The 26,065-nt window shown below is 40.1% G+C and overlaps 1 protein-coding gene across 5 annotated transcripts in view; it reads left to right on the forward strand.

Annotated features, from left to right (window-relative positions):
* Positions 1–26,065, forward strand: part of WDR70 (WD repeat domain 70) — a 318,604-nt gene that overhangs the window by 281,595 nt on the left and 10,944 nt on the right. For all 5 annotated transcript variants that reach the window (XM_060295722.1, XM_060295720.2, XM_070045132.1 and 2 more), the window contains 4 exons: positions 14,111–14,211; positions 15,846–15,925; positions 17,693–17,809; positions 20,066–20,228. In XM_060295722.1, coding sequence (XP_060151705.1) covers positions 14,111–14,211; positions 15,846–15,925; positions 17,693–17,809; positions 20,066–20,228 — 461 coding nt within the window. The remainder of the gene's footprint in view (positions 1–14,110; positions 14,212–15,845; positions 15,926–17,692; positions 17,810–20,065; positions 20,229–26,065) is intronic.

The raw sequence follows: 26,065 nt of genomic DNA on the forward strand, positions 1-26,065 counted from the left end.
TTAATTTCTTTCCTCAGTGTCTTATAAGTTTCTGCATACAGGTCTTTTGTCTCCTTAGGTAGATTTATTCCTAGATATTTTATTCTTTTTGTTGCAGCGGTAAATGGGAGTGTTTCCTTAATTTCACTTTCAGATTTTTCATCATTAGTGTATAGGAATGCTAGAGATTTCTGTGCATTACTTTTGTATCCTGCTACTTTACCAAATTTATTCACTAGATCTAGTAGTTTTCTGGTAGCATCTTTAGGATTCTCTATGTATAGTATCATGTTATCTGCAAACAGTGACAGCTTTACTTCTTCATTTTCGATTTGGATTTCTTTTTCTTCTCTGATTGCTGTCGCTAACACTTCCAAAACTATGGTGAATAATAGTGGTGAGAGTGGGCAACCTTGTCTTGTTCCTGATCTTTGTGGAAATGGTTTCAGTTTTTCACCATTGAGGACGATGTTGGCTGTGGGTTTGTCATATGTGGCCTTTATTATGTTGAGAAAAATTCCCTCTATGCCTACTTTTTGGAGGGTTTTAATCATAAATGGGTGTTGAATTTTGTCAAAAGCTTTCTCTGCATCTATTGAGTTGATCATATGGTTTTTCTCCTTCAGTTTGTTAATATGGTGTATCACATTGATTGATTTGCGTATAGTGAAGAATCCTTGCATTCCTGGGATAAACCCCACTTGATCATGGTGTATGATCCTTTTAATGTGTTGTTGGATTCTGTTTGCTAGTATTTTGTTGAGGATTTTTGCATCTATGTTCCTCAGTGATATTGGCCTATAGTTTTCTTTCTTTGTGACATCTTTGTCTGGTTTTGGTATCAGGGTGATGGTGGCCTCATAGAATGAGATTGGGAGTGTTCCTCCCTCTGCTATATTTTGGAAGAATTTGAGAAGGATAGGTTTTAGCTCTTCTGTAAATGTTTGATAGAATTCGCCTGTGAAGCCATCTGGTCCTGGGCTTTTGTGTGTTGGAAGATTTTTAATCACAGTTTCAGTTTCAGTGCTTGTGATTGGTTTGTTTATATTTTCTATTTCTTCGTGGTTCAGTATCAGAAGGTTGTGCTTTTCTAAGAATTTGTCCATTTCTTCCAGGTTGTCTATTTTATTGGCATATAGTTGCTTGTAGTAATCTCTCATGTCCTTTGTATTTCTGCAGTGTCAGTTGTTACTTCTCCTTTTTCATTTCTAATTCTATTGATTTGAGTCTTCTCTCTTTTTTTCTTGATGAGTCTGGCTAATGGGTTATCAATTTTGTTCATCTTCTCAAGGAACCAGCTTTTAGTTTGATTGACCTTTGCTGTCGTTTCCTTCATTTCTTTTTCATTTATTTCTGATCTGATCTTTATGATTTCTTTCCTTCTGCTAACTTTGCGGGTTTTTTGTTCTTCTTTCTCTAATTTCTTTAGGTGCAAGGTTAAGTTGTGTTTTCGAGATGTTTCCTGTTTCTTAAGGTAGGATTTTATTGCTATAAACTTCCCTCTTAGAGTTGCTTTTGCTGCATCCCATAGGTTGTGGGTCGTCATGTTTTCATTGTCTTTTGTTTCTAGGTATTTTTTGATTTCCTCTTTGATTTCTTCAGTGATCTCTTGATTATTAAATACTGTATTGTTTAGCCTCCATGTGTTTGTATTTCTTACAGATTTTTTCCTGTAATTGATATCTAGTCTCATAGCGTTGTGGTCAGAAAAGATACTTGACACAATTTCAATTTTCTTAAATTTACCAAGGCTTGTTCTGTGACCCAAGATATGATCTATCCTGGAGAATGTTCCATGAGCACTTGAGAAGAATGTGTGTTTTGTTGTTTTTGGATTGAATGTCCTATAAATATCAGTTAAGTCCATCTTGTTTAATGGATTATTTAAAGCTTGTGTTTCCTTATTTATTTTCATTTTGGATGATCTGTCCATTGGTGAAAGTGGGGTGTTAAAGTCCTTTACTATGATTGTGTTACTGTCGATTTCCTCCTTTATGGCTGTTAGTATTTGCCTTATGTATTGAGGTGCTCCTATGTTGGGTGCATAAATATTTACAATTGTTATATCTCCTTCTTGGATCGATCCCTTGATCATTATGTAGTGTCCTTCTTTGTCTCTTATAATAGTCTTTATTTTAAACTCTATTTTGTGTGATATGAGATGCTACTCCAGCTTTCTTTGATTTCCATTTGCATGGAATATCTTTTTCCATCCCCTCACTTTGTCTGTATGTGTCCCTAGGTCTGAAGCGGGTCTCTTGTAGACAGCATATATACGGGTCTTGTTTTTGTATCCATTCAGCCAGTCTATGTCTTTTGGTTGGAGCATTTAATCCATTTACATTTAAGGTAGTTATCGATATGTATGTTCCTATTCCCATGTTTTTAATTGTTCTGGGTTTGTTATTGTAGGTCTTTTCCTTCTCTTGTGTTTCCTGCCTAGAGAAGTTCCTTCAGCATTTGTTGTAAAACTGGTTTGGTGGTGCTGAATTCTCTTAGCTTTTGCTTGTCTGTAAAGATTTTAATTTCTCTGTCGAATCTGAATGAGATATTTGCTGGGTAGAGTAATCTTGGTTGTAGGTTTTTCCCTTTCATCACTTTAAATATGTCCTGCCACTCCTTTCTGGCTTGCAGAGTTTCTGCTGAAAGATCAGCTGTTAACCTTATGGGTATTCTGTTATGTGTTATTTGTTGGTTTTTCCTTGCTGCTTTTAATAGTTTTTCTTTGTATTTAATTTTTGATAGTTTGATTAATATGTGTCTTGGCGTGTTTCCTCTTGGATTTATCCTGTATGGGACTCTCTGTGCTTCCTGGACTTTATTAACTATTACCTTTCCCATATTAGGGAAGTTTTCAACTATAATCTCTTCAAATATTTTCTCAATCCCTTTCTTTTTCTCTTCTTCTTCTGGGACCCCTATAATTCCAATGTTGGTGTGTTTAATGTGGTCCCAGAGGTCTCTGAGACTGTCCTCAATTCTTTTCATTCTTTTTTCTTTATTCTGCTCTGCAGTAGTTATTTCCACTGTTTTATCTTCCATGTCGCTTATCCGTTTTTCTGCCTCAGTTATTCTGCTATTGATCCCTTCTACAGAATTTTTAATTTCATTTATTGTGTTGTTCATCACTGTCTGTTTGTCTTTAGTTCTTCTAAGTCCTTGTTAAATGTTTCTTGTATTTTCTGTATTCTATTTCCAAGATTTTGGATCATTTTTACTATTGTTATTGTGAATTCTTTTTCAGGTAGACTGCCTATTTCCTCTTCATTTGTTAGGTCTGGTGGGTTTTTGCCTTGCTCCTTCATCTGCTGTGTGTTTCTCTGTCTTCTCATTATGCTTACCTTACTGTGTTTGGGGTCTCCTTTCCTCAGGCTGCAGGTTTGTAGCTCCCGTTGTTTTTGGTGTCTGTCCGCAGTGGCTAAAGTTGGTTCAGTGGGTTGTGTAGGCTTCCTGGTAGAGGGGACTAGTGCCTGTGTTCTGGTGGATGAGGCTGGGTCTTGTCTTTCTGGTGGGTAGGTCCCCGTCTGGTGGTGTGTTGGGGTGTCTGTGGCCTTATGATGATTTTAGGCAGGCTCTCTGCTAATGGATGGGGTTGTGTTCCTGTCTTGCTAGTTGTTTGGCCTAGGGCGTCCAGCACTGTAGCTTGCTGGTCGTTGAGTGAAGCTGGGTCTTGGCGTTGAGATGGAGATCTCTGGGAGATTTTTGCCGTTTGATATTACGTGGAGCTGGGAGGTCTCTTGTGGACCAGTGTCCTGAACTTGGCTCTCCCGCCTCAGTGGCACAGCCTTGACGCCTGGCTGGAGCACCAAGAGCCTTTCATCCACACGGCTCAGAATAAAAGAGAGAAAAAAAAGAGAGAAAGAAAGAATGAAGATAAAATAAAATAAAATAAAGTACCAGAGTGGGGAAATAGTAAACTCACTGCTGCCTTAGTGATACTTTGAATTCTGGGCTAATTCCCCGGTCCACCTACTACTATTTAGTTTTCAGAAACCTGAAATTTAGGTTTTATAACTGCATTCAGAGGGAGAGACTGAGTGGAATGTGATCCCTGTATCTCACCCAGCACCAGGAGATTTTTTTTTTTTTTTTTTTGTGGTATGCGGGCCTCTTACTGTTGTGGACTCTCCTGTTGCGGAGCACAGGCTCCGGACGTGCAGGCTCAGCGGCCATGGCTCACGGGCCCAGCTGCTCCGCGGCATGTGGGATCTTCCTGGACTGGGGCACGAACCCATGTCCCCTGCATCGGCAGGCGGACTCTCAACCACTGTGCCACCAGGGAAGCCCATGAGATTTTCTTTTAATTAAAAAAGTCATAACTGTGGTGGAAAACTATGTGAAATAAATAATGAAATTGCAGCAAATGTGCCTAGGAGGAAGCGCGAAGATCACTGCACATTTGCAAGGACGTTCACATTATAGGAAATAAAATAATGTCTTTGATCCTAGTGCGAGTCCCCTCTGCTACACTGGTGATAGGTTCCCTTCACATAAGTATGCCACAGGCAAAGCTGCTGGCTTTTGCTTCATCAGCTGCCATCTGGCATCAGGCATACGTTGCTCCGTGTCTCAATATTATCTTCCAGAGTCCATCTTGCCTACCTGAGGACCACGGCTCAACTCTCCTATATGAAAATTAGACTTTAACAGAAGAGTTTACAACCTCCCTAAGAGTTCATTTCTGTTTATGGAATCCCATACCATCATATCTTTTTTTTTTTTTCATTATTTTTAGGCTCACATTCTCATGCTTAGAGCCCACATCCTTTACTCTAGTCCTCAAGGAATTGGAGAACAGCTGGTCAACATCCTCTATTTCCTTTAAGATTATAAAGTTGCTGTTCTGTCTTCTCTTGTCTAAGTGAACCAAACTTAGTTGTTGTTGTTTTAACCTTTCCTTGTGGGTCATATTTTCTCAACACTTCTGTTATCTTTGGTACTCTTTTTCTCAGACATTTCTGGATTTTCCAGTGACCGAATTGGAGTAAGGGACTCCTTGGTGCCCTGTGGGTGGGAAGGGCATTATATTCCTGTGGTGAGAACAATGTATGGCACATGGTAGGTGTTTGGTGAAAATGTGTTTGTTAATTTTGCTTTACCTTCTGTTATATTTTATTATAGTATGTTCTTATCGGGACTTACTATAATGGCCTATTCCGTACCAGCTTCTCTTGTTTTTGTTTTTTGTTAATAGTTTTTTCTAATTAATTTGGAATTTCAGAGCATAAATATGTTTTCTTTTAGATTTGATGAAAGAAGTACAAATTTTAATTGTCTACTTCTTTAAAACTTGAGATGATCTTTTTTCAGACCTACTAAAAATAGCTATGTTTTGATTTCAGTGGAGGAAGCAAGTTTACTGTGGATGCTTAAAATACTGGTAATCTAAAACTGTAATGAATATAATTTGTTTTGGTCGTTATACTGTTAATGAATATGATCTGTTTCCTGGATCTCTTTTGTAGAACACACTCTGCTTTGAAGTAAAAATTATTTCTTGGAATTTGTCACTGTATTTTATCAAAATTCTAATCTTTATTCTTCCTTAGAAGACGAATTCTGATGTGCTTATCATTTCATTTCTATTCTCATTTCCAGTCTCTTTTAAAAGAACAATTTATAAATTTAACCAGTAGACTCTTAGTTCAGGAGCAGTTATTTAGAGTCTCTATTCAACATTTTCTTCTTTGAAATAACGTTTGCTGCAGGAATCCAGATTCAAAACCTATAGTGAGTTGTCTTTTCCTATAATTATCTGTCTGACAGTGATCTCATTTGGGGAGTTACAATTAGATGAAGAACCTATCACATCCTGCTTCAGGCTTCATAAATCATTGAAGGCGGAAGAATGAGGACTAAAAGCAGGGCTTGTCCAGTTTAGTACTTTATTCCTTTTCTAGTGTCATTTAAGCCTGCAACATGCTGTATTAAAAGGCATCTACTACTTATTTGGTGTCAGCAGTCTCATGGAAATGTTTTCTTTTACTATTTTGCTTCTATTTCTAGTCCTTCAAAGCAATAGAAACAGTCAATGTTTCCCTTTTGATTAGTTAGAAACTTTTTTTTCTTCTCTACACGAGAGTTTGGTGTTTTATTGAATTGGCATTTAAACATATCTATACTTCCTAGTATAGACATAATTGCCACGAATGGCAAAACTGGGTGAAGAATCACCTACTAGATAACACGACCCTGAAGGAGAAACATACTTGACGCTATAAAATATCAAGAAAAGAGAACTTGATTTTGCAGGTATGTAAATTTTGTAGGTGTTCAAAATGACACGCTATTCTTTATAAAATGTATAAAGTATAATACAGTAATGACCAGTGCTCTGTTGTCCAAACCCAGCACCATATTACATCACACTGGTAGAAGACCAAGTGAAGGACTTATATGTCTTGTAAGATTTTCTACCACGGATTTTCCTCTCCCAACCAGAATTTGATGAACGATCTTTGGTAACAAGTTTTCCGGCTGTTCTATCAGAATTCTGGCCAGACTTTCACAGTTTATATTAGTGTGGGGAAGAAAGACTTCTATAATTAACACATGTCCCAGGATAATGTTTTTTCCTTTTTTGGAGTGATAGATAATGCTGTGTCTCGTATGATGAGGGGTTGTGAGACCCGCAAAGGGCTAAATAAAAGAGTATGATTTGTAAAACATCTTTACCTATACTATATTAAGACAAATAGTGCTTTACGTATCCTGTATAGTTCATCTTTGAAGATTCAGCTTTTTCTTTAATTTTTGGTTTTACATACTTGATGATTTCCAAGATCTGATCATATATATTTCTTATCTAGTAGTTAGGGATTTCAAGCTTTATCCATTTGTGCTTTGTTTATTTATATAAAGAAAAGATTTATGGTTATTATCTTTATTCCCATCTCGAACTACTTATAAATGAAGAATGGTAAAGGGGTCTGGGTCTGTGTAGATTAGATCGAGAGAGATGGCCTTAGGTACTGCTTCCCAAGCTCTTTCACAAGCTGGTCCTCATGATAGATGATAATGTGTGATATAACAGACAAACCCACTCTTTGCTGGAACTGACTTGCCTGAGGCTCCAGTGCCCCAGGCCCCTCTCAAGCCTGCGTGGCTCCATATCTTGACACACTTGATCCATCCTGTGCCCACCAGTAGGAAGTTCTACAAGAATATTGGGAATGTGCCTCCAGTAAGCGCTGCTTCTTTTTGTTTTTTTTAATTTTTGAATTTCATTTTATTTATTTTTTTTACAGGAGGTGCTTATTAGTGATCCGTTGTTGTTGTTTTTTTTTTTTCGGTACGCGGGCCTCTCACTGTTGTGGCCTCTCCCGTTGTGGAGCACAGGCTCTGGACGCTCAGGCTCAGCGGCCATGGCTCACGGGCCCAGCCGCTCCGCGGCATGTGGGATCTTCCCGGACCGGGGCACGAACCCATGTTCCCTGCATCGGCAGGCAGACTCTCAACCACTGCACCACCAGGGAAGCCCAGTGATCCGTTTTATACATATTAGTGTATACATGTCAATCCCAATCTCCCAATTCATCCCACCACCCCCAGTCACTTTCCCCCCCTTGTTGTATTTGCCTTGTAGGATCCACCACTGGTGACACTCACCCTGTGGACTCCAGCTTCCAGCCTCTTATTTGTTTCCTGCTCCCAGACTGTCATTAATAAGAATAATTACCAGATTTATTTTTTCAATCATTATTTGTGCTTTTTTTTTTTTTTTTGCCTCTGTAAGTTCTTCTCAAATAGTAGATTGGAGCAAACTAACATTTAGTGTTTTGAATTAGAGGAGGAAAATTGTATTTAATTTTCTTACCCAAGAGACCTTCCATTTTCTCTGAGATCTTTTTCTCGTGATGAAGTTCTTTAGGCAAGTTTATTATCAGATACAGATGTGATTCATTTTGTGCCAAGGACAATTACCAGGTTCCAGATTTTTGCTGCTTGAGCAGTTACCTTAATTTTAGAGCAGAGGCTGTAAATAAACTGATTTTAATAAATGCATTTTTCCATCCGTTTGGTAGGACTTAATTTGTTAATTAGATACCAGTTTTTAAAAAGCATAATCTGTGCATCTGTATCAAATATTTATGGCAGGAATAGAGCAACACTTTTCCTTGTTTTTTTTTTTTTTTTGCAGCAACCCGTACATTTATAAAAGTGCCATGACATTTTTTTCTTTTCACCATTGAGCTTCTATCTGGTTTATCAGAGAGAGAATTGTTTGGGGCAGGGAAGGGGGAAGATTAAGAAGATTTCCAGCAAAGAGTGATAATTGCTACAAGTCTGGCCCTATGGTGGAAGTTCCTTAGAGTTGGAGGAATGTGGAGGAGGAAACAAGGATAGGCACGTGCTCACTTATAAGAGCAGAGAAAATGTCTTTAATCGTTTTTATTTGAGAGATGTCTCCATGGAGATCAGGTGGGTGTTGAGGAGTCTTATTTATTGTAGACTAAGGCTTACTCACCAGGTTTGCTTCCTGAACTTTAGAGGAATGAAACTAAGCCCGATGGCCCATGCGCGCTGCAAAATCATCCAAGTTTGGGAAAAGCAAGGCTTTGGGAGGACAGGACAAATAGCCTGGAAGAGTTTAAAGATTTCCCATCTCGCTCTTCTACCTCCCTGGCTCAATATTTTAATGTGGAAAGCAGTTTTTCTTTCTCTGTGAAATAAAACTTGTGCAAATCCAAAGAAAATTCTTTCTCCAGTACCTTTCCATTTTCATCTGCCTTGTTTTTATTTGCTTTGGACTCGCATCTTGATCTGTGTTCTTAGTTTTGGGGATCAGCATATACATGGCCTTTCGGATGTATTGGGTAGTCCTGAGGGTGTCCACGATCGTAAGACTGCCTCTACACAAGTGTGCAAAACTGTGTGACAGTCTCCTCCCCAGACAGGTGTTAGGCTCTTTATTTGAAATTTTGGAAAATGCCCCTTCTCCCAAGGAATCACTGGGTTAGCTTATCCATTCTTGTACTATGTGACAAAAACCAAACATGAAAAAACCAGATGGAGTTTCTTTTACAGTGTGGGTCAGCAGCTGCGAAGGATCAAGAAATGGTGTTTCATCATAATCATGATTAAGATATAAAATTATGAAGGATGTTAGGCTTCTTTTAGCATGTGAAGTAGAATAAGGGTGGTGTTTAGATACGTGCATTACGGATGCCTAAGATGTTATGCAGGCATTGATTTCTTTTATAGTAACATTTGTGAACTGGGGTAGTAGTTCCTTTTTCCTTCCTTATGATTTTAGTAATACCATCTGCTTTTTAGTATAAACTTGCTAAGACTTCTCTTTCTGGGTCAGGTGGGTTTGGAGATGATTTTAAATCTGCCACATCCCTTCCTCCCCATCATCTTCTAAAACAGGCCTTTGCATAATTAGGTGGTATAAAGAAATGAGCACTGGAGTTGGGAAAACCTCCCTGCTGAGCCCAGCTCCTCTGTGTACAAGTTATGTGACCTTGGGAAAGTTACCCAGCCTCCTACAAGCCTCAGTTTCTTCTTCTTGTGAAATGGGGGTGAGATAACTAATTTTGTAGTTTTGCTGTGAGGATTCAACTACTTTAAATAACATAAAGTTGCAGATACCTAATAGTTCCTTTCCTACCATGTCCTAAAATATAAATTTATTTCTCGCATTGATTTCCTCCTCTTCTCCTTATTTGCTTCCATGATTTCACTTAAAGTAAGCAAAACAAAACCACAGAAATAAATTATTTGGAATTTTTTGTGGCCTTTTTACTTTTGTAGAGGGGTAATTCCAAAATTCCTGTTTTGGAATCTTGACACTGCCTTTTGTACACAAAGTGCTTTCTTCTTCTCTGCCCCCCACCCCCTCTTTTTTCTCTGGTCTTCACAGAGAAGAAAGATCTCTGTGTTGAGCACATGAAAGTCTTGTAACTCCTCGTCATCTTGCTTATGATCTCCATCGCCAGTTACTGTCTCTTTGTGGCTGCTGCTAGAGCTGAGCACTTTTGGGGCAGACTGTGGTTCCTCTGCACTGCCAGATTATCTAAAATGACAGTAGGTTTTGGTTTAAAAGGCTAAACTGGGACTTCCCTGGTCACGCAGTGGTTAAGAATCTGCCTGCCAATGCAGGGAACGTGGGTTTGAGCCCTGGTTCGGGAAGATCCCACATGCCGCAGAGCAGCTAAGCCCGTGCGCCACAACTCTTGAGCCTACGCTTTAGAACCCGTGAGCCACAACTCCTGAGCCCGCATGCCACAACTACTGAACCCCACGCGCCTAGAGCCCATGCTCCGCAACAAGAGAAGCCACCGCAGTGAGAAGCCCGCGCGCCTCAACGAAGAGTAGCCCCCGCTCACCGCAACTAGGGAAAGCCCGTGTGCAGCAGCGAAGACCAAACACAACCAAAAATAAAAAATAAATAAATTTTAAAAGACTAAACTTAATTTTTATGGTAACATGGGGGTCAGCTTAGGCAGCTAGGGGAAGCCAGTGGTGGTCCCACGTGCTTCGGTAAGATGAAGTAGATTAGTATAAGACTAAAACCCTTTATCGATTTAATTAAGTAAATCAGTATATTAAAATATGCAGACTAACTTCAGAATCTAGTTCTTTGCAGTACAGTGGCCTTCTGCTTTCTCTTTGGTCCATGCAGATCTCCTGTCATGACAGTTTCCTCTGCTCCTTTAATTCAGATGTGCTCTCTACCCTTCATTTGCTGTGTCACTCAGCAAATGTGTACGTCTGAATGTGGCAAGCCCCCAGCTACAGAAGTACCTCTTCAAGAACAGAGGATGGAAGATGTCTTTGGTGGATGGTTGACTGAGTGAATGCATTCCTTCTAAGTAGTTATAGCTCATCTGTCTTCCGATAGCTCCTTGGGCTTCTAGCAGGCACGTGTCCCATTGTTGTTAAGTAAAACCCAGTATGTGTGTTTGACAAGTTAGCAGCGTGGCAGCTCTACTTGCTCCCCAGCCTCGCTGCCGTCTCAGGGGTTGTTTGGTTTGGCAGATGGCCAGCTCTCTGCTATAAGATGCATTTCCTTGACAGGACAAAGTGTGGAGCCGCATTAGCTGCAAAGTTTACGAAGGTTAGCTAAACATACACAATAAATATTAATAAACAAAAAAAGCCCACCCACCTTTGACTTTGAATTCTGTTTCTTCATTCCATGTTTTGGAATCCTTGTAATATTTGATTAATAGCCAGTCTTAGGGTAATTGAGCCTTAAGTATCTTTTACTTAAGTCAGACTGCTCCCAGAGTCTTCATTGGCTGCTTTGGTGACTCACTGCCACAGTGGATGGAGCTCTGGAATGACTGTTTAGTTCAAGGGGTCTCATTTGCCTTCTCCTTGCTTCCATGTAAAAATCCATGTGTGTGTCTAAGGGCTTTAGAGGGTAAAAGCTGTGAACAGGAATAGAGGTGCAGTGCCCCGAGCTTGGACTCCCTGGAAAGCCATCAGACATTGGTCTGTTGGCCTGGGCCGTTGCCTCTCTCTAACATTTACACCCTCAGCATAGAGGGAGAGAGTAACAGTAACCTGCTGCCCCTGGAAACTGCCTGTTTGGCTGGGTGTCTTGGAATTTACCAGGCCTACACTGTGGATCTTTTCCAATTCTGCACCCTGCTCACTTGAAAACATATTTGAGAACCAGTAATCTTAGACTGCTTAGCCAGATCTCTAGAGAACCAAGGAAGAGAAATAACTTTAATGCTATGTCCTTAAAGTTGTCCTGGGGCGATTTGTGGGTGCTGAGATTTCTGAAGGCCCTTGAAAGCCCCTCTCACTCTCCTCCCTTGCTCTCTGGTCCTTGCACATCCCTCTTTTTAGACCCACATTGTGAGGGAGCTAACCCTACTCTGTTTGTGGGGTACTTGAGTATAATAATGATCTGGAGAAATCAAATTATCCCTCCTAGGCAGTAGTGAGTTTAAGTTGAAAATTGTCTCTACCTCCACCTAGCAAAGCAATCCATTTAGGCTTGGGTGAACTGTAACTTTTAATTCATCCCTGCAGCAAACATTTATTGAGTTCCAGACACTAATCTAGGCACTTGGGATTCTTGGCTATGTAAAACAGACGAAGATCGGCCTGTGTGGAACATATATCCTAGTAGGGGAGGCAGACAATAAGCATAATTAGCAGTAAACTATATAGTACTTTAAAATGGGGTACATGCTGTAAAAACAAGGAAAGTAAGGGGAGTTGTGTGATGTTTAAATAGGGTGGTCTGGGTAGTTATGATACTTAAGCCAAGACTTGAAGGAGATGAGTATTGGCTTGGATGAACTTATTCTAGGTAAGATATGAAGTTATGTTTGTGACTCTTTTCATGTTTCCACATACCTGGCCTTGACCATCTGGCAATTCCCAGTGGTCTAGGCGTACTTCTCAAATTAGTCTCAGTGGCTAGCGGAGAACCTGGTAGTCAGGTTGTGCTTTGCAGACCGTGAACTACTGATATACTTAATTCCATCTTACCAACCAGGCACAGTTTTATTAGGAGAAAATGTGACTTTTTATACACATGCATTCTAAAGTAAGTTTCATGAGCATATGCACAAAGCAACAACCACCCCACACCCTAAAAGCCAAACTTTGATTTACTATTTTCATCTTTTACTAAAAATATGATTTACTATTTTCAGGTTTTTCTGTTAATATTCCCTCACCGTTATAAATGTTTTATCATCTTTTAGCAGTTGCTAGTAGACATTGGGTAGCAGGCCCCACAGGTTTAAGAAAAATTGTGGAAAGAAAACTTAAAACTGTGAAAACCTGCCTTTTGAACTTAGTTTTCCCCCGACGACAGGGGAAACACAACCACTCTGATTTGGTTTTCTCAGTAGAACATCTCAACGCTCTTCAGTGGTGCAGAGCTTAAGAACCACTCTTCTTGAATATCGTCAGGCATGAATTAGAAGTTCTGCAGACTCTTTTACATTTCCTTCTTAGTTTCTCAGGAATCTCAGAGTAGGAATTGCAGCCATTTAACTATATGCATTTTTTTGGGGGCCAGTCATGTGGGAGCCAGAGTTTCTATCAAAAGGGGTTGCAGGGATTCCCAGATATTCTGTCTTAAGAAAAGAGCTGGATGGCTGGGGAGAAGAAACCAAAGAAATCCATCCCGAGTTAGATTATTTGGGAGACAGAAATTCCATGATTTGCATTTTAGTATTAGAACAGAAAATGGCAATATCTAATTGTACCCTTTTTCCCGTAGTCCTTGTACATTGCCAGGCACGTGAGAGGTTCCTGATAATCATTGAATTAATGTTTCCACTCATTTCTTGCTCTATCAGAGTGAGATCTGCAGAACCCAGCACATGCTGTTTCTGCCTACCAGCCTTAGCTTCATTTTTTCCCCCTTAATTCTATCCCTGCCATCTCTTCCACCTCTGCCCTCTTACTTCAGCAAAAATTAAAAACAGGCTGTACTTCTCACTAAGAACTCGTGGTTCTTTCTAACCCCGGAGTACCACTTATTTTCCTTACTAGTGATGAACTCACAGGCTCATAACTTCCAGTGAACCTTCTCCTAAATAGCTTTTCATTCAGGTTAATATCAAGGCTTTATATTCCATATCTCTGTTTTACTTCTGCTACTGACCTGCTGGTTTATCTCATAGATAGGGAGATATTAGTCAATGTTTGCAAATGTGTGTTGTTCCTGAAAAAGCTTTATGAGATTTCGATCTTTGTAAACTAAAGACAGTAACCACCTGGTCTCAGTATGCTGTCCAGAGGGGCATATTTATTGTGTGTATAAAAGCATGAAACACTGAGATCTAAATCTGCTTCAGTGGTAAAATGAACTGAGTTATGTGGGTTCAGCATTCTAAGATGCCAGCCTCATATGGCAGCAGAGCTGGGAAAGCCCAACTTTGTGGTTTCAAGGCTGTCAGGGAAGGAGAGGAGGGATGTCAGGAAGGGAGCATCTTTTTTATTTTTATAGAGTATCACACAGATAACAAGTGATAGAACAGAACTCAACCTCAGGAACACAACCCTATGGTTTAGAAGAAAATGCCCTAAAAGTTACAGGTAGTCATCAGGGTGATTTTCAGTTTCGTAAACAAGCCATCAAAGTACCAGCAGATTTTTTTCCCATTTTTCTGTGCCCTCTTTAGTTGACTACCATGCCTTTCCTTTACAGAGTGTTGTCCGCTGCCTGTGGCATCCAAAGCTGAACCAGATCATGGTGGGGACTGGAAACGGATTGGCTAAAGTCTATTATGACCCCAACAAGAGTCAGAGGTATTTCATAAGTATTGCCTGTTTTAGATGGATGACAGCAACTGGGGGAGGGTTTTCTTTTTCCACCCCCACTTTTATTTATTTCCCTCTTTGATGGGGATCCACCCTTTTAGAAAATGCAGCTGGCACAGAGTAAAGCCTCAAACTCCTAGTATTGTGCTTTAAAGAGGATTTGGATATCTCCCTTGATCCATACAGAATTCAAAGTGAAAGTTTCCTGGGGATTTGCAGTTCTTTAGCTGAAATGTTGAGTGCAAGGGGAGAAAAAGGCCTGCCCACTTTGCATACCACCCTGGACAGTGGCATTAGCAGTGATGCATGTAAGGGATTAACAGAGCAGGGAACTAACCACTTATAGGAAATGGAAACTAGTCCGTTCTGTTCCCTTTCTGTTTGGGATTTTATCAGGTGCCGGTTTGGATGTTTGGCAGGGTTGTTCTCTGCCAGCAGAGGAGGACAGCACAGCTACTTTCCCCTTCAATCCCATGTCTGTCCCCAAATGCCAAATTTAAGCATACCAGTGTGCTTCAAGGATCCGAAAACTTCACTAGAGGCTCAGTTAGTCTCTCAGTTATTTCTCTTTTCCTTGGGCACAAAGGTAAACATGTATCACCAACCCCCAAAAAGATGGTTTTGTTTCTCTTTGTTAAGCTATAGTGAGTGATTAGCTCTTTCTTTAGAGTCAGCCTTGGCCAGCTAGTACTAAAATGCACATGCTGTATTTACTGGGGTCCCCCGTAAACCTGTTTTGAGCTCCCACGTTCTTTCAGGGGAAGGGAAACCCATCCTCTATTAGTGAATATGTATTGACTATGATTTGGCTTGGAATAGAAGCAGACAGAATTTTCTGGAGTTGGAACCTTTGCCCTATAAAATAAAGTTATATATTGTGGTCTTTAAGAACAAATAGGATTTTGTTTGTTTTTTAATAAAGAAATTGAAATGCTAATGTAATTAGGATGAGAGGAGGGAGTCTGTTTTACTTGAGAAAATAATGAACCCCATTTGATAGCACCCTTTAGAAGATTCCTATCTTTGGAATCTTTACTTTAAGAAATTTGCTTATTTGTTTTTGTTTCTCCTGAAACGGATGCTCATTATTGCTAAGGAGAAGTGAAATGTTCTAAGCACACTTTTGGTTAATCCCACACATTCTTGGACTGTAGCCCCTTGGCAACACTGCCAAGCTGACTCAGTTCCAGATCACTTGTACTCTTGTGTTTGAATTGTAGACAAATGCCACTTGGGCTGTAGACTACCTAGGTTGCTTTCATCTGAGACATAAACTAAAATTTGAACCCTATGACCTTTAGGGTGAAAAGGTTGATTAATGTTATTAATATCTCTTTAAGATCTTAATTTTAGGTTATTTCTATAGATTTTTTAAACTGGCCTTTTGTTTTCCAGTTACCTTTCTAACCCTTTCACAGAGTAGTAACCACTGACTCAGACTTGCTTTCCCATACATTTAATCTCTTATCACCAAGGGCTCCATCTGTTGCCAGTCCTTAGAAAGTCAAGGACTTGGTGAGGTGGTGTGTACAGAGCATGTTCCTGAAAGTATCTAATGCTTTTGACGTAGACTTTGTTTCTGAGACCAAATAAAGAAAATCGTTTGCTTTTACCCCTCTCAGGGGAGCGAAATTATGTGTGGTTAAAACACAGCGGAAGGCGAAACAAGCGGAGACTCTAACCCAGGACTACATCATCACCCGTAAGTTGTTAGCATGGTTTCTCCATCATGCGTCTGTCTTCTGTTCTAGTGTGCTGTTGATCTCATGGCTTTAGAGACAGAAAAAGCCCTCCAAGTTCAGGCATATGTTACAAAATACCCCTTTCATGTGTTCAGGACTGGGGGTCATATAGTAGCTAACCCCTTTAGCTTCTGTGCCCCGTCACGGAGACAGGGTTACTTCATGTAACTTTCAACCCAAAAGGGAAAAGCCTAAATTCTGTGACCATGTGATAGACTGATCCAGAGACCTTTAGATATAAAATGAACTACCTGGGGTATGATCAGAAATCTTACCAGGACAGAGCAGCTTCTCTCGGGTTTGTCACACAGCCTCGTTAATCTGGCAGGTTTTTGTTTCCCAGAGTCACAGTTTCAGACCTGTCACAGGTTGCGGCTAGGCAGGAGATCTTGGATGCAGTAGCAGTTGTCATTAGCAGATGCCCCTGTGGACTTTATCGGTGGCTCAGTCTAAAGGCCAGGGGGCGCTGCACTGCTGGGTTTTCTCCCTGGTGATTGGTCTCATCTAAGACCATGTCCCTTGGAGCTGATGATCAGTAAAGAGATCCGGTGACATTTTTTGCAAGAGTAGAAGTGTTAAAGTCGGTGTCATAAGCAGTCTAACTCATGTGATTACATGCAGCCTACTTCAATTCCTGCATTCGTTTGAAGTGAAAAGCTATTTTTCCCCCTCCTAAAAATACTGTTGTGTCGTGTTGCCCGACAGAGTGACGGGTGGCTGTGTTTCAGCTCCCCTGACTCAAGGTAGGCATATTTTACTAGTGAGTGATATGGCCCTGGCCCAGGCTGGAAGTACAGGTAGAGGATAGGAGGGGTACTGGAAGTGTTTTTTAGGTGTTAACAGACATTTCTTTCATTCATATCATAAATTTCCTTTAAACCCCTATTATTCCTTTAACTCTCCCCCAGTTTTCTCTTTTAAAGGGGTTTTAATTTGCACATAAACATTCAAAGAAATTATCCTCGTACTTTTTTTGGTCAAAAAAAGATATTTGATTCTATCCCCAATAGTCTTCTCCCTCTCCACCAGAATATCACACTGTTTCCCTTTTTAATACATATTTTCTTTTATATTCTGACATTGAGCAACAGCAATTGGACAAATATTACTTTGATTTTTATTCCTTTGTCGACCATATTGAAAAGGATGAAGTCCCCATCAAGTCACCACATCAGGAGATTCAGGCACCTCCTTGCATTCAAGGCAACCTTTATCCCAGTTTCAGTGGGATGTGTTCCTCCCTTCCGGTTTCTCAGTGCTGTCAACTCCTCCTGAGAGGTGGTCACATTTCAGAAATGTGTGAAGTGATTCCAGTGTTTATGAGGCATCTGAGGAAACTTCAGGGCTGACAGGCAAGCTGTTGGCATTATTTGCATTTGGGTCCTATAAGAAAAAACAAGGGGCAGTCCCATTAAGTGTTTCTTTTCAAAACCACAGAAATTAAGTTTAACTGCTGCCCATGGTTTGGGAGATGGGGAGCCTCACCAATGTTTCTGTGACGGTATTTGACGGCATTTCCTGAGCGCCATTAGTTGCCAGGAGAGGTGAACAGTGAGCCTGGTCTCAAACGAAATTGGCTAATTGGTTGCAATAAGACTGTCTTTTATTATTAGATGAAGGATGTCATTATGACTTCCATTTCATCGTCATTTACTCATGCGTTAGCTGTGTTTTTGGATGGAAGGGTTATTATCATAATGAAATTTTTCAAATGTGACTTCTCGTAGCTCATGCCTTGCCTATGTTCCGCGAGCCCCGCCAGCGGAGTACAAGGAAACAGCTGGAGAAGGACAGACTGGATCCCCTGAAGTCTCACAAACCCGAACCTCCTGTAGCAGGCCCAGGTGACTGTGATCTAACTAGTGACTTGCAAAGGGGGTTGCAGGGCAGGGTGGGGTAATAGATACAGAATTTGGAAGATCTTTTGGGCCTAGATGCCTGTCTTCAGAGATTTTAATAAATAGGGGTTTTCAAACGTCTTCTTTTAGTATCGGAAGTTCTTGTGTAAAGATCTGATGCAGAAACCCAGTGCATAAACTGATAAAAATGGAGCTGCTGTGCTGAAGTAGAGAGGAAGCCCGGAGCCCTTTCTGCTTGGTCTCCAGCTAGAGCCCTTTAGGTGACCTCGGTTGAACTCTGGGGCTCCTTGGGACCCAGTGTTAAAACCACTGCTCTCAATATTGGCTTAATATGCAACACTGGGTACTTTGACCAGAATTTAGGCTGGATTAGGTTTCACACAAGGCAGAAGGTGAACATCATTTAATTCTGTGTTGGTAAAATGGAGCTGCCCATTTCCCTAGAAGATGAATAAAAATCCTTAGAGTGAGTTTCTAAGAAAGTAGGTACCAGTAGAAAGCAAGGCAGCATTGGCTATCATATAGCACGTACCTTTGCTAGAATCCCGTTTTCTGTTATCACCTGCATAGTTTCCATTTGTCCTATGTTCACATGCTTAAAGCTTATGACTTGTTCATTCATGTGAACCTGAGTTCTGGACCTGTATCTGTTTGGCCTGACCCTTCAGCATTGAAAATATTTCATATACCACTCTCAGTTTTTTTCCCATTTTCTCTGCCACCATCCTAATCAAAGTTCCTAAATAATATTCTTGCCTGGATTATTGAAAAGCCCTTCTAACTAGGCACCTTCTCAAGTCTCTCTCCTCACCACCCTACCTTCGTTCATCTCACACACAGCTTTTATTCCCAATTCCTGTAGCTTTTGTATTGCTGCTGCCCTCACATCTTCATAAGCTTTACACTGTCCAGTTGCATTTCCAGAGATTGAGTTCTCTTCAGTCTGAATCTAACGCACTTTTTTTTTTTTTTTTTTTTTTTTTGCGGTACGCGGGCCTCTCACTCTTGTGGCCTCTCCCGTTGTGGAGCACAGGCTCCGGACGCGCAGGCCCAGCGGCCATGGCTCACGGGCCCAGCCGCTCCGCGGCCCGTGGGATCTTCCCGGACCGGGTCACGAACCCGTGTTCCCTGCATCTGCAGGCGGACTCTCAACCACTCGGCCACTGGGGAAGCCCCTAACGTACTTTCGAACTTTACACCTCACCTCTCTCCTACTCTGATCTTCTCACAGGACTGTTGGTTCATTCCTGCCCCCAAATGCCCAGTGAACTTGCCTCTTTCTGTACTTTTGTATTTAAACCATTCTGCTCATTGAAAATAACCTTCTCTGTCTTCTGAGTTCTCCCACATTGGGTTTATCTCTTCCTACAGACCCCCTCCCCCCACCAGATCAGCCTGAAGAGCTTTCTGCTTCCTCTCCTTCCACTTAGTTACTGGCCATGTGGATTCTTTGGCAGTTATTTCCTGCCTTATAAAATTAATCTTTTAGTGCTACTTGACTTTTCATGTGGTCATGTGGTGTGGATTTTGTTTTTCCTTTTTTTTTTTTAATCTTCCTAAAAAGTCATACATCTTCTGAGTACTGGGAACCAGGCTGGCAGTTGGGGATCCAGTGGGGAACACATTCCTGCCCATGTGGAGCTTCCTGTCTAGAGCAATTACAGTACAGTAAAATAATGTGAATCAGTCTGTTCATCTTGTTTTCTCTCCTACAAGGTACTTGGCAGATGGCAAGCCCTAAGATATGTTTGTTTAAATCTAAAATAGCACCTAATGATCATTGGTTATTTTTATTAGTTGAATTTCATGTGTTCGTGCCTGAGGAATTTTTTAAGGCATACACATGGCGAACTATTTGTATTTCTTCCTACATTGGTGTCATTGTGTAAAGTGAGCAACTAAGGCATTTAAAACTGTTATGGGGAAGTTGAGGTTTGGTGATGCCCTACTTTGGTTTTGATGATCATACATGAAAGCTGAAAGGACGGTACTCAGGTACTCCTGAGATTTGTGTGCTTCAAACCAAAGTCTGGTAGAAGCCTCAGAGTGCTCATAAACCTTGGTTCTGTAGGAAATGACAAAAATCAGATAAACCTGAATCCCTGACCCTAGGCTGTCATCCATTTAACCGTCCGCCTTGGAAGCCAGCAGTGAGGGATTCTCAACCTGGTCAGATAAGCCCAGTGTACAAAAGGTATATGCTCACTCCATTCCGGATTTGGTTTTCTCCCTTTGGAACAGGTCGTGGTGGCCGGGTTGGAACCCACGGGGGCACCCTGTCGTCGTACATTGTGAAGAACATTGCTTTGGACAAAACCGATGACAGCAATCCCCGGGAAGCCATCTTGCGGCATGCCAAAGCAGCCGAGGACAACCCGTATTGGGTTTCTCCAGCCTACTCCAAGTAAGGAAGCAGCCGTTTAAAATAGAAAATGTATTATGTTTAATGAATTGGGAAGAACGTAACAATGGCTGCTTTGAGGTTCTAGTTTCTCCATATCTTTTTTATTCCTAAGCATGAAAAATGGCCAGGTACTCATGGTCCTGAAACCTAGGCATTTGTTTGTATCTGAGGACTCTAAGCAGTAAATGTTTAAACCAGGCCGGTTCCATTAGATCTATAGCCTAGCATAAACCCATTATGTGAAACCCATTCTACCTGTGATAAAAAAAAAAAAAAAGAAAGAAAATCACTGCCTGTCTGCATTATCTTAGTTAGGGAGGGTTAAAAGCAAATGAAAGGAAACAGTTTGTAGAATCTATTATTGAGGATTAACTTTTATTTGTAGAGCTGTGTTTGTAAGTAACACTTAAACATAGGCAGAGTAGAGCCTGCCTGCTCAGATTCCCTCAAATAACTTCGCATGTGTGAACATGTAGTTGTTCTTAAAGCCACTAAACCAGCACATTTATACTAAAGAACAGTAATATTGTAGAATTTGGGGGTTTTAAGTTTTTATTGTAAACTGATGTTAGACTCACAGAAAAATCGTAAAAGCAATGCAGAGAGTTCATGTATACTCTTCACCCAACTTCCCCTGATGTTAACACCTTCCATGGCCATAGTACAATTAATTGGCAACACCATGAAATTAACATGGGTACAGTACTGTTAACTGAGCTACAGACCTTATGTGATTTCCCCAGTTTTTCCACTAATATCCCTTCTCTCTTCTACAGTCCTATCTAGGATCCCACGTTGCATTTAGCTGTTACTTTTCCTTTGTCTCCTCCAGTCATAACAGTTTCTCAGTCTTTCTCATCTTTCATGACCTTGATGCTTTCAATGAACACTGGTTTGTTATTTTGTACACTTTCTCTCAGTTTGTGTTTGATATTTTCTCATGATTGGAATAAAACTGTGCATTTTTGACAAAAGTAACACAGGAGTGATGTTATATCCTTCTCAGTGCATCACATCAGGGGCTTCGTGTCCCTCAGTCTGATGACTGGTGATGATAACTTTGATCACTTGGTTAAGGTGATGTCTGCCAAGTTTCTCCACTGTCAAGTTACTATCATTCCATTTTGAGTTAGTAACTTGCTTGGGAGTAATATTTTAAGACTAGGCAAATCCTGTCTCTCAGACTTTCACTCCCTCGTTTTATCATGCATGGATAGATTTGCCTACAGCAGTTACTGCTGTGGTGTTTCCCTAGTGGTGTTTTCTATTTCCCTCTTTTTTTTCTACATTTATTACTTGGACTTCTACTAAAAGGAAGAATTGCTCCTCTCACATTTCTTTATTTTTCAAGTTTTTAAATATAAGTGTGGACTTTAAAATACTTTATTCTATGGGTTAAAATCCAATATTATCATTATTTAGTTTGTCGCTCACATTGTTCCAGTTTTGGCCAATAGAATGTCCTTCAGAATGGCTCCTTTATTCTTTCAACAAGGTGTGTTTTTTTTGGTTTGTTAGTTTGTTTTTTAGCACATCCTTATTTTCTGGCACCACAAAATGTTCCAGGCTCATCTTTGTTTTTGTTTTTGTTTTGCCACAGTCCTAGAATCAACCACTTCTCCAAGGAGCCCTGGCTCCTTTTTGTTGGAGAATGATGTTTAGAAACCAAGAGGTTGGTGCTAGATGTGCTCATTGCTACTAAAATGTCATTGCTTCTAGGTCCTGTCAGCCAGCAAACCTCAGAAATATATGTTTGTATACTAACCTACACATATACACACATTATTATTTCTCTATGTATCTATCTGTATGTATATTTTAAATAGTGCGAGTTTAAACTGATGGCCCTGATTTCAATCCTGTACCACAGGGTTCATTTAACCTTTTCCCTTTGCATATTTGTAACTTCTTTCTCCAATAGTGAGAAACCCAGCTCATATTATCTACAGTGTATTTACTTATTTGTTCAATTCTAGTCTACACCTAAAATCGTTTTAGAATTGCTAACCGCCACCCGCCCATGAGAAACACTTTTCCTAACTAAATTACAGCATTTGTGTACAGTTCTTCTTGTCTTTTTTATCCTTACAGTGTCTAGTCAAGTTACTTAGCTCTTTTCTTCTCCACTCCCATCACTGTGGTTATGTTATTCATTTGAAAATGAAGTTAGGCTTATTTTTAGTGTTTATATTCCTTTATATTTTTAGGGTGTGGGTAGGGTATATGAACTGTTACTGTGGTGCTAGGGGTCAGAACTTTAAAAGAGATATACTCAGGGAAGTGTCACTCCCTCTTCGTCCCTGCTCCCCCATTCCAATACCCTTGCTTCTTTCATTCCTTTTCCCACTCACCCCTATAGGTAACCACTCTGTTTTATCTTCTTTTGCACAAATGTGCAGATCTGTATTTTCTTATATTCCCCTTCTTTCTTACATGAAGGTTAGCATGGTATAAATAGTCTTTTGAGTTTTGTTTTTTTTCGCTTAGCAGTATGCCCTGGAAATCACTCTCCACCAGTTCATAGAGCTCATTCTCATTCTTTTACACAGCTGTATAGTGCTCCGCTGCGTGGATGTACCATGGTTTATTCCACCATTCTCCTACATATGGGTATTTAGATTGCACCCAGTATTTTGCAATTACTAACACAGTAAATAAATTTGTGTATGTGTATTTTTGTATTGTTGGAAGCATATTCAGCTTTTCTCTTGATGTTTTTATGTATTGCTAAAGTTTTCTCTTCAATTATGAGAAAGCTGGACTCTGATTACTTTCCAAAACATTTATGTGCTAGAAGGAAACCAACTTTATAAACCAGCTCAGCTTACTTGTTATACTGATATTGATCCTCTATCTGCTGATCATTATGAGCTACTTTGCCTAAAAGTAAAACACACTGTCCTAGCTTGGGTTCCTTAAAAGCAGACCCTGAGATAAAGACTCTCACACAGATGATTTAAGCCAAGAAAGTGTACAATATTAAATAAAGTTCCAGGGAGGGTCACTTTGGCTTAGTCCCACAAGGTGATCCTGGAGACCCTGGTCAGAGCACACAGTAACTGGAGTATTTCACTCCAACATCTGTTGGTCCTTGGTGATGGCTAGAGATGGGACCAGGGGAGACATTTCAGGCAGTTCCAGCTATCCTGGGCTTTAGCAACCTGCCGGCAGCCCTCTGACAGAGAGAGGTCGGTGCTGCTGCTGCGAGTGAAAGCACCCTGCAGAAAAATGCTAAAGGGATTTGAGGGCCCCTGGTGGGGAGCACCGCATCCTTTGCTATATGTGTTGTAGCAGAACAGACTTTATTTACTGTGTAACGTCAGTGGTGGATGTTTGCAACATGTATTAATAACCAGACAGTACAGATGGAACATCTCTGAACAAGTAGTTGGATAATATTACAACAGCTAAGAGGGTCATATCAAGGCTGGCCAGCTAAACAGTTTGCATGTAGCCTTCATTTGTACAGAATCTGTGTGTATATAAGCTAATATATGTCAACACATCCTTGGCACTCAGATACGCTTACGGATTATGCCTCTGACACTTCTGTTTTTAATGGAGTAGTTATTTTCTATTATTACTAGGGATCTTTTTATACTTCAGAAAACTTGTTTATAAGCATACCAAAAATTAGCTGAGGAAAGAAGAGTAAACAGAGCTATGGTTTAAAATTTGCCAAACATAATATGTATCATTTTGATAGCAAACTGCTCCAAATAGACGTGTGTACGTTTGTACACAAAGTAAATCATTGAGGTGTCTCCACAAATATTGAAATAATATTGTTTGCTGATTAATGATTGATATTAGCAATATGTAATTCATAGAAAGGTGTCAGAATTACCACTGAAGAAAATGAGACACTGAGAAGGTAACTTTTAGAACCTACTGGATTGCAAGTTATTGCTAGAACCCAAACCAGGAACCTGGCCTTAGAACTTCCAGGTTATTGTTCTAACTTCTAACAACTAATTATCTTAATAACAAGATTTTCATGTCTGAGATTTTAAGTAATACGTGCACACAGTTTTTAAAAAAGCCAGCAATGTAAAGCATAGACAATGGAAATTTGAAAGCCTCCCTTTCACTTTAACCCCCAGTTCCTTTGTTCTACCACTTCGAGATACCCACTGCCGACAGGTTCTTGTATTTCCTGCCAGAGAGAGTCCATGTATAAATGAGCAGACATGTGTGTAGAAACATTTATTGTTTAAAAACAGGTATATAACATGTTTTACAAGCTGGTCTTTGATTTTGATTGTTGGTTGGTTTTTTGCTTTATGTATTACTTGGGAGATTGGACTAGACCCGTTCATACATATCTAGCTCATGCTGTATACTTTCTTGATATTTTCCATCGTGTGATATATTATGCTTTTCTAAAACAGTACAGTATTGAAGGGCGTTTGCATTGCTTTCAGTCTGTTGTTATTATAAACAATACTGAAATTAATATCTTTGGACTCCTTGACCACATATGCAAAACTTCAAGAAATAGAATTGCCAAATCAAAAGATATTTGCATTTTAAATTTGTATACATAGTGCCCAGATTTCTTCCAAAGAGACTTTTTAACCAACTTATTCAATGTATCAGAGCTTCCTTCCCCTCATCCTTCTATCTTTGTCAGTCTGATAGGTGAAACCTTGTATTCCATCGTAGTTTACACTTTCATTAAAAATTTTCTAGGCATCTTTTCATATGTTAAAAGCCTCTTTTTCCTGTGAACTTTCTATTTATGTCTTTTGCCCTTTTGTCTATTGGTTGATTGGTTCTCTTACTGATTTTTAAGAGTTCTTTATATTAAGGAGCTTAACCCTTTGTATGTCACGTATTGCAAATATTCCTACTAGTCAGTCATTTTTTAAAAAATAAATGTATTTATTTATTTTTGGCTGCATTGGGTCTTCGTTGCTGAGCACAGCCTTTCTCTAGTTGCAGCGAGCGGGGGCTACTCTTCATTGCAGTGTGCAGGCTTCTCATTGTGGTGGCTTCTCTTGTTGCAGAGCATGGGCTCTAGGTGCACGGGCTTCAGTAGTTGTGGCATGTGGGCTCAGTAGCCATGGCTCACAGGCTCTAGAGTGCAGGCTCAGTAGTTGTGGTGCACGGGCTTAGTTGCTCCGTGGCCTGTCGGATCTTCCCGGACCAGGGCTCGAACCCATGTCCCCTGCACTGGCAGGTGGATTCTTAACCACTGCACCACCAGGGAAGTCCCGTCAGTCATTTTTATTTCTACTGTGTTTATGCCATTTTTCCCCCATGTGAAAAAAATTTATTTTAATGTGGTCAGATTTAGAGGGGTTTGCAGGCATAAAATTATATCATATGCAAATAATTATAAATTCACCTCCTCTTTTCCAATTTTTATACCTGCTATTTCTTTATCTTATCTAATCGTACTGACTGGTACTGCCAGAACAATATTAAATAATAACAGTGATAGTGCACATCCTTTTCTCACTTTGAACTTGAACAGGATTCGGTTAAAACATATGTAATTGCCCTTTCTGTAGAAGAAATAAAAGTCAAATATCGGTAATTTCATATTGTTCAATTTAATGGTGTTTCTCCGTAAAGCATGGCAGCTTTTGAAAACACACACATACAAGATGTTAAAGAAGAATTCATCTCTTTTCATTTTATTTATTCATTCAACAAAGATTTATTGAACACCTACAGTGTGTCAGGTACTAAGTTGTGGTTTGTGGAGCTTATATTCTAGTGGACAGAGAGAGACAATAAGTAAATCTATAAGTGTTAGGTGGTAGCAAGTGCAGTGAAGAAAAATAAAATAGGGATAAGGGGACATAGAGTAATCAGGGAGAAAGAGGGGT

This window comes from Globicephala melas, chromosome 3 (genome assembly GCF_963455315.2).
Source record: "Globicephala melas chromosome 3, mGloMel1.2, whole genome shotgun sequence".
Lineage (NCBI taxonomy): Eukaryota > Metazoa > Chordata > Mammalia > Artiodactyla > Delphinidae > Globicephala > Globicephala melas.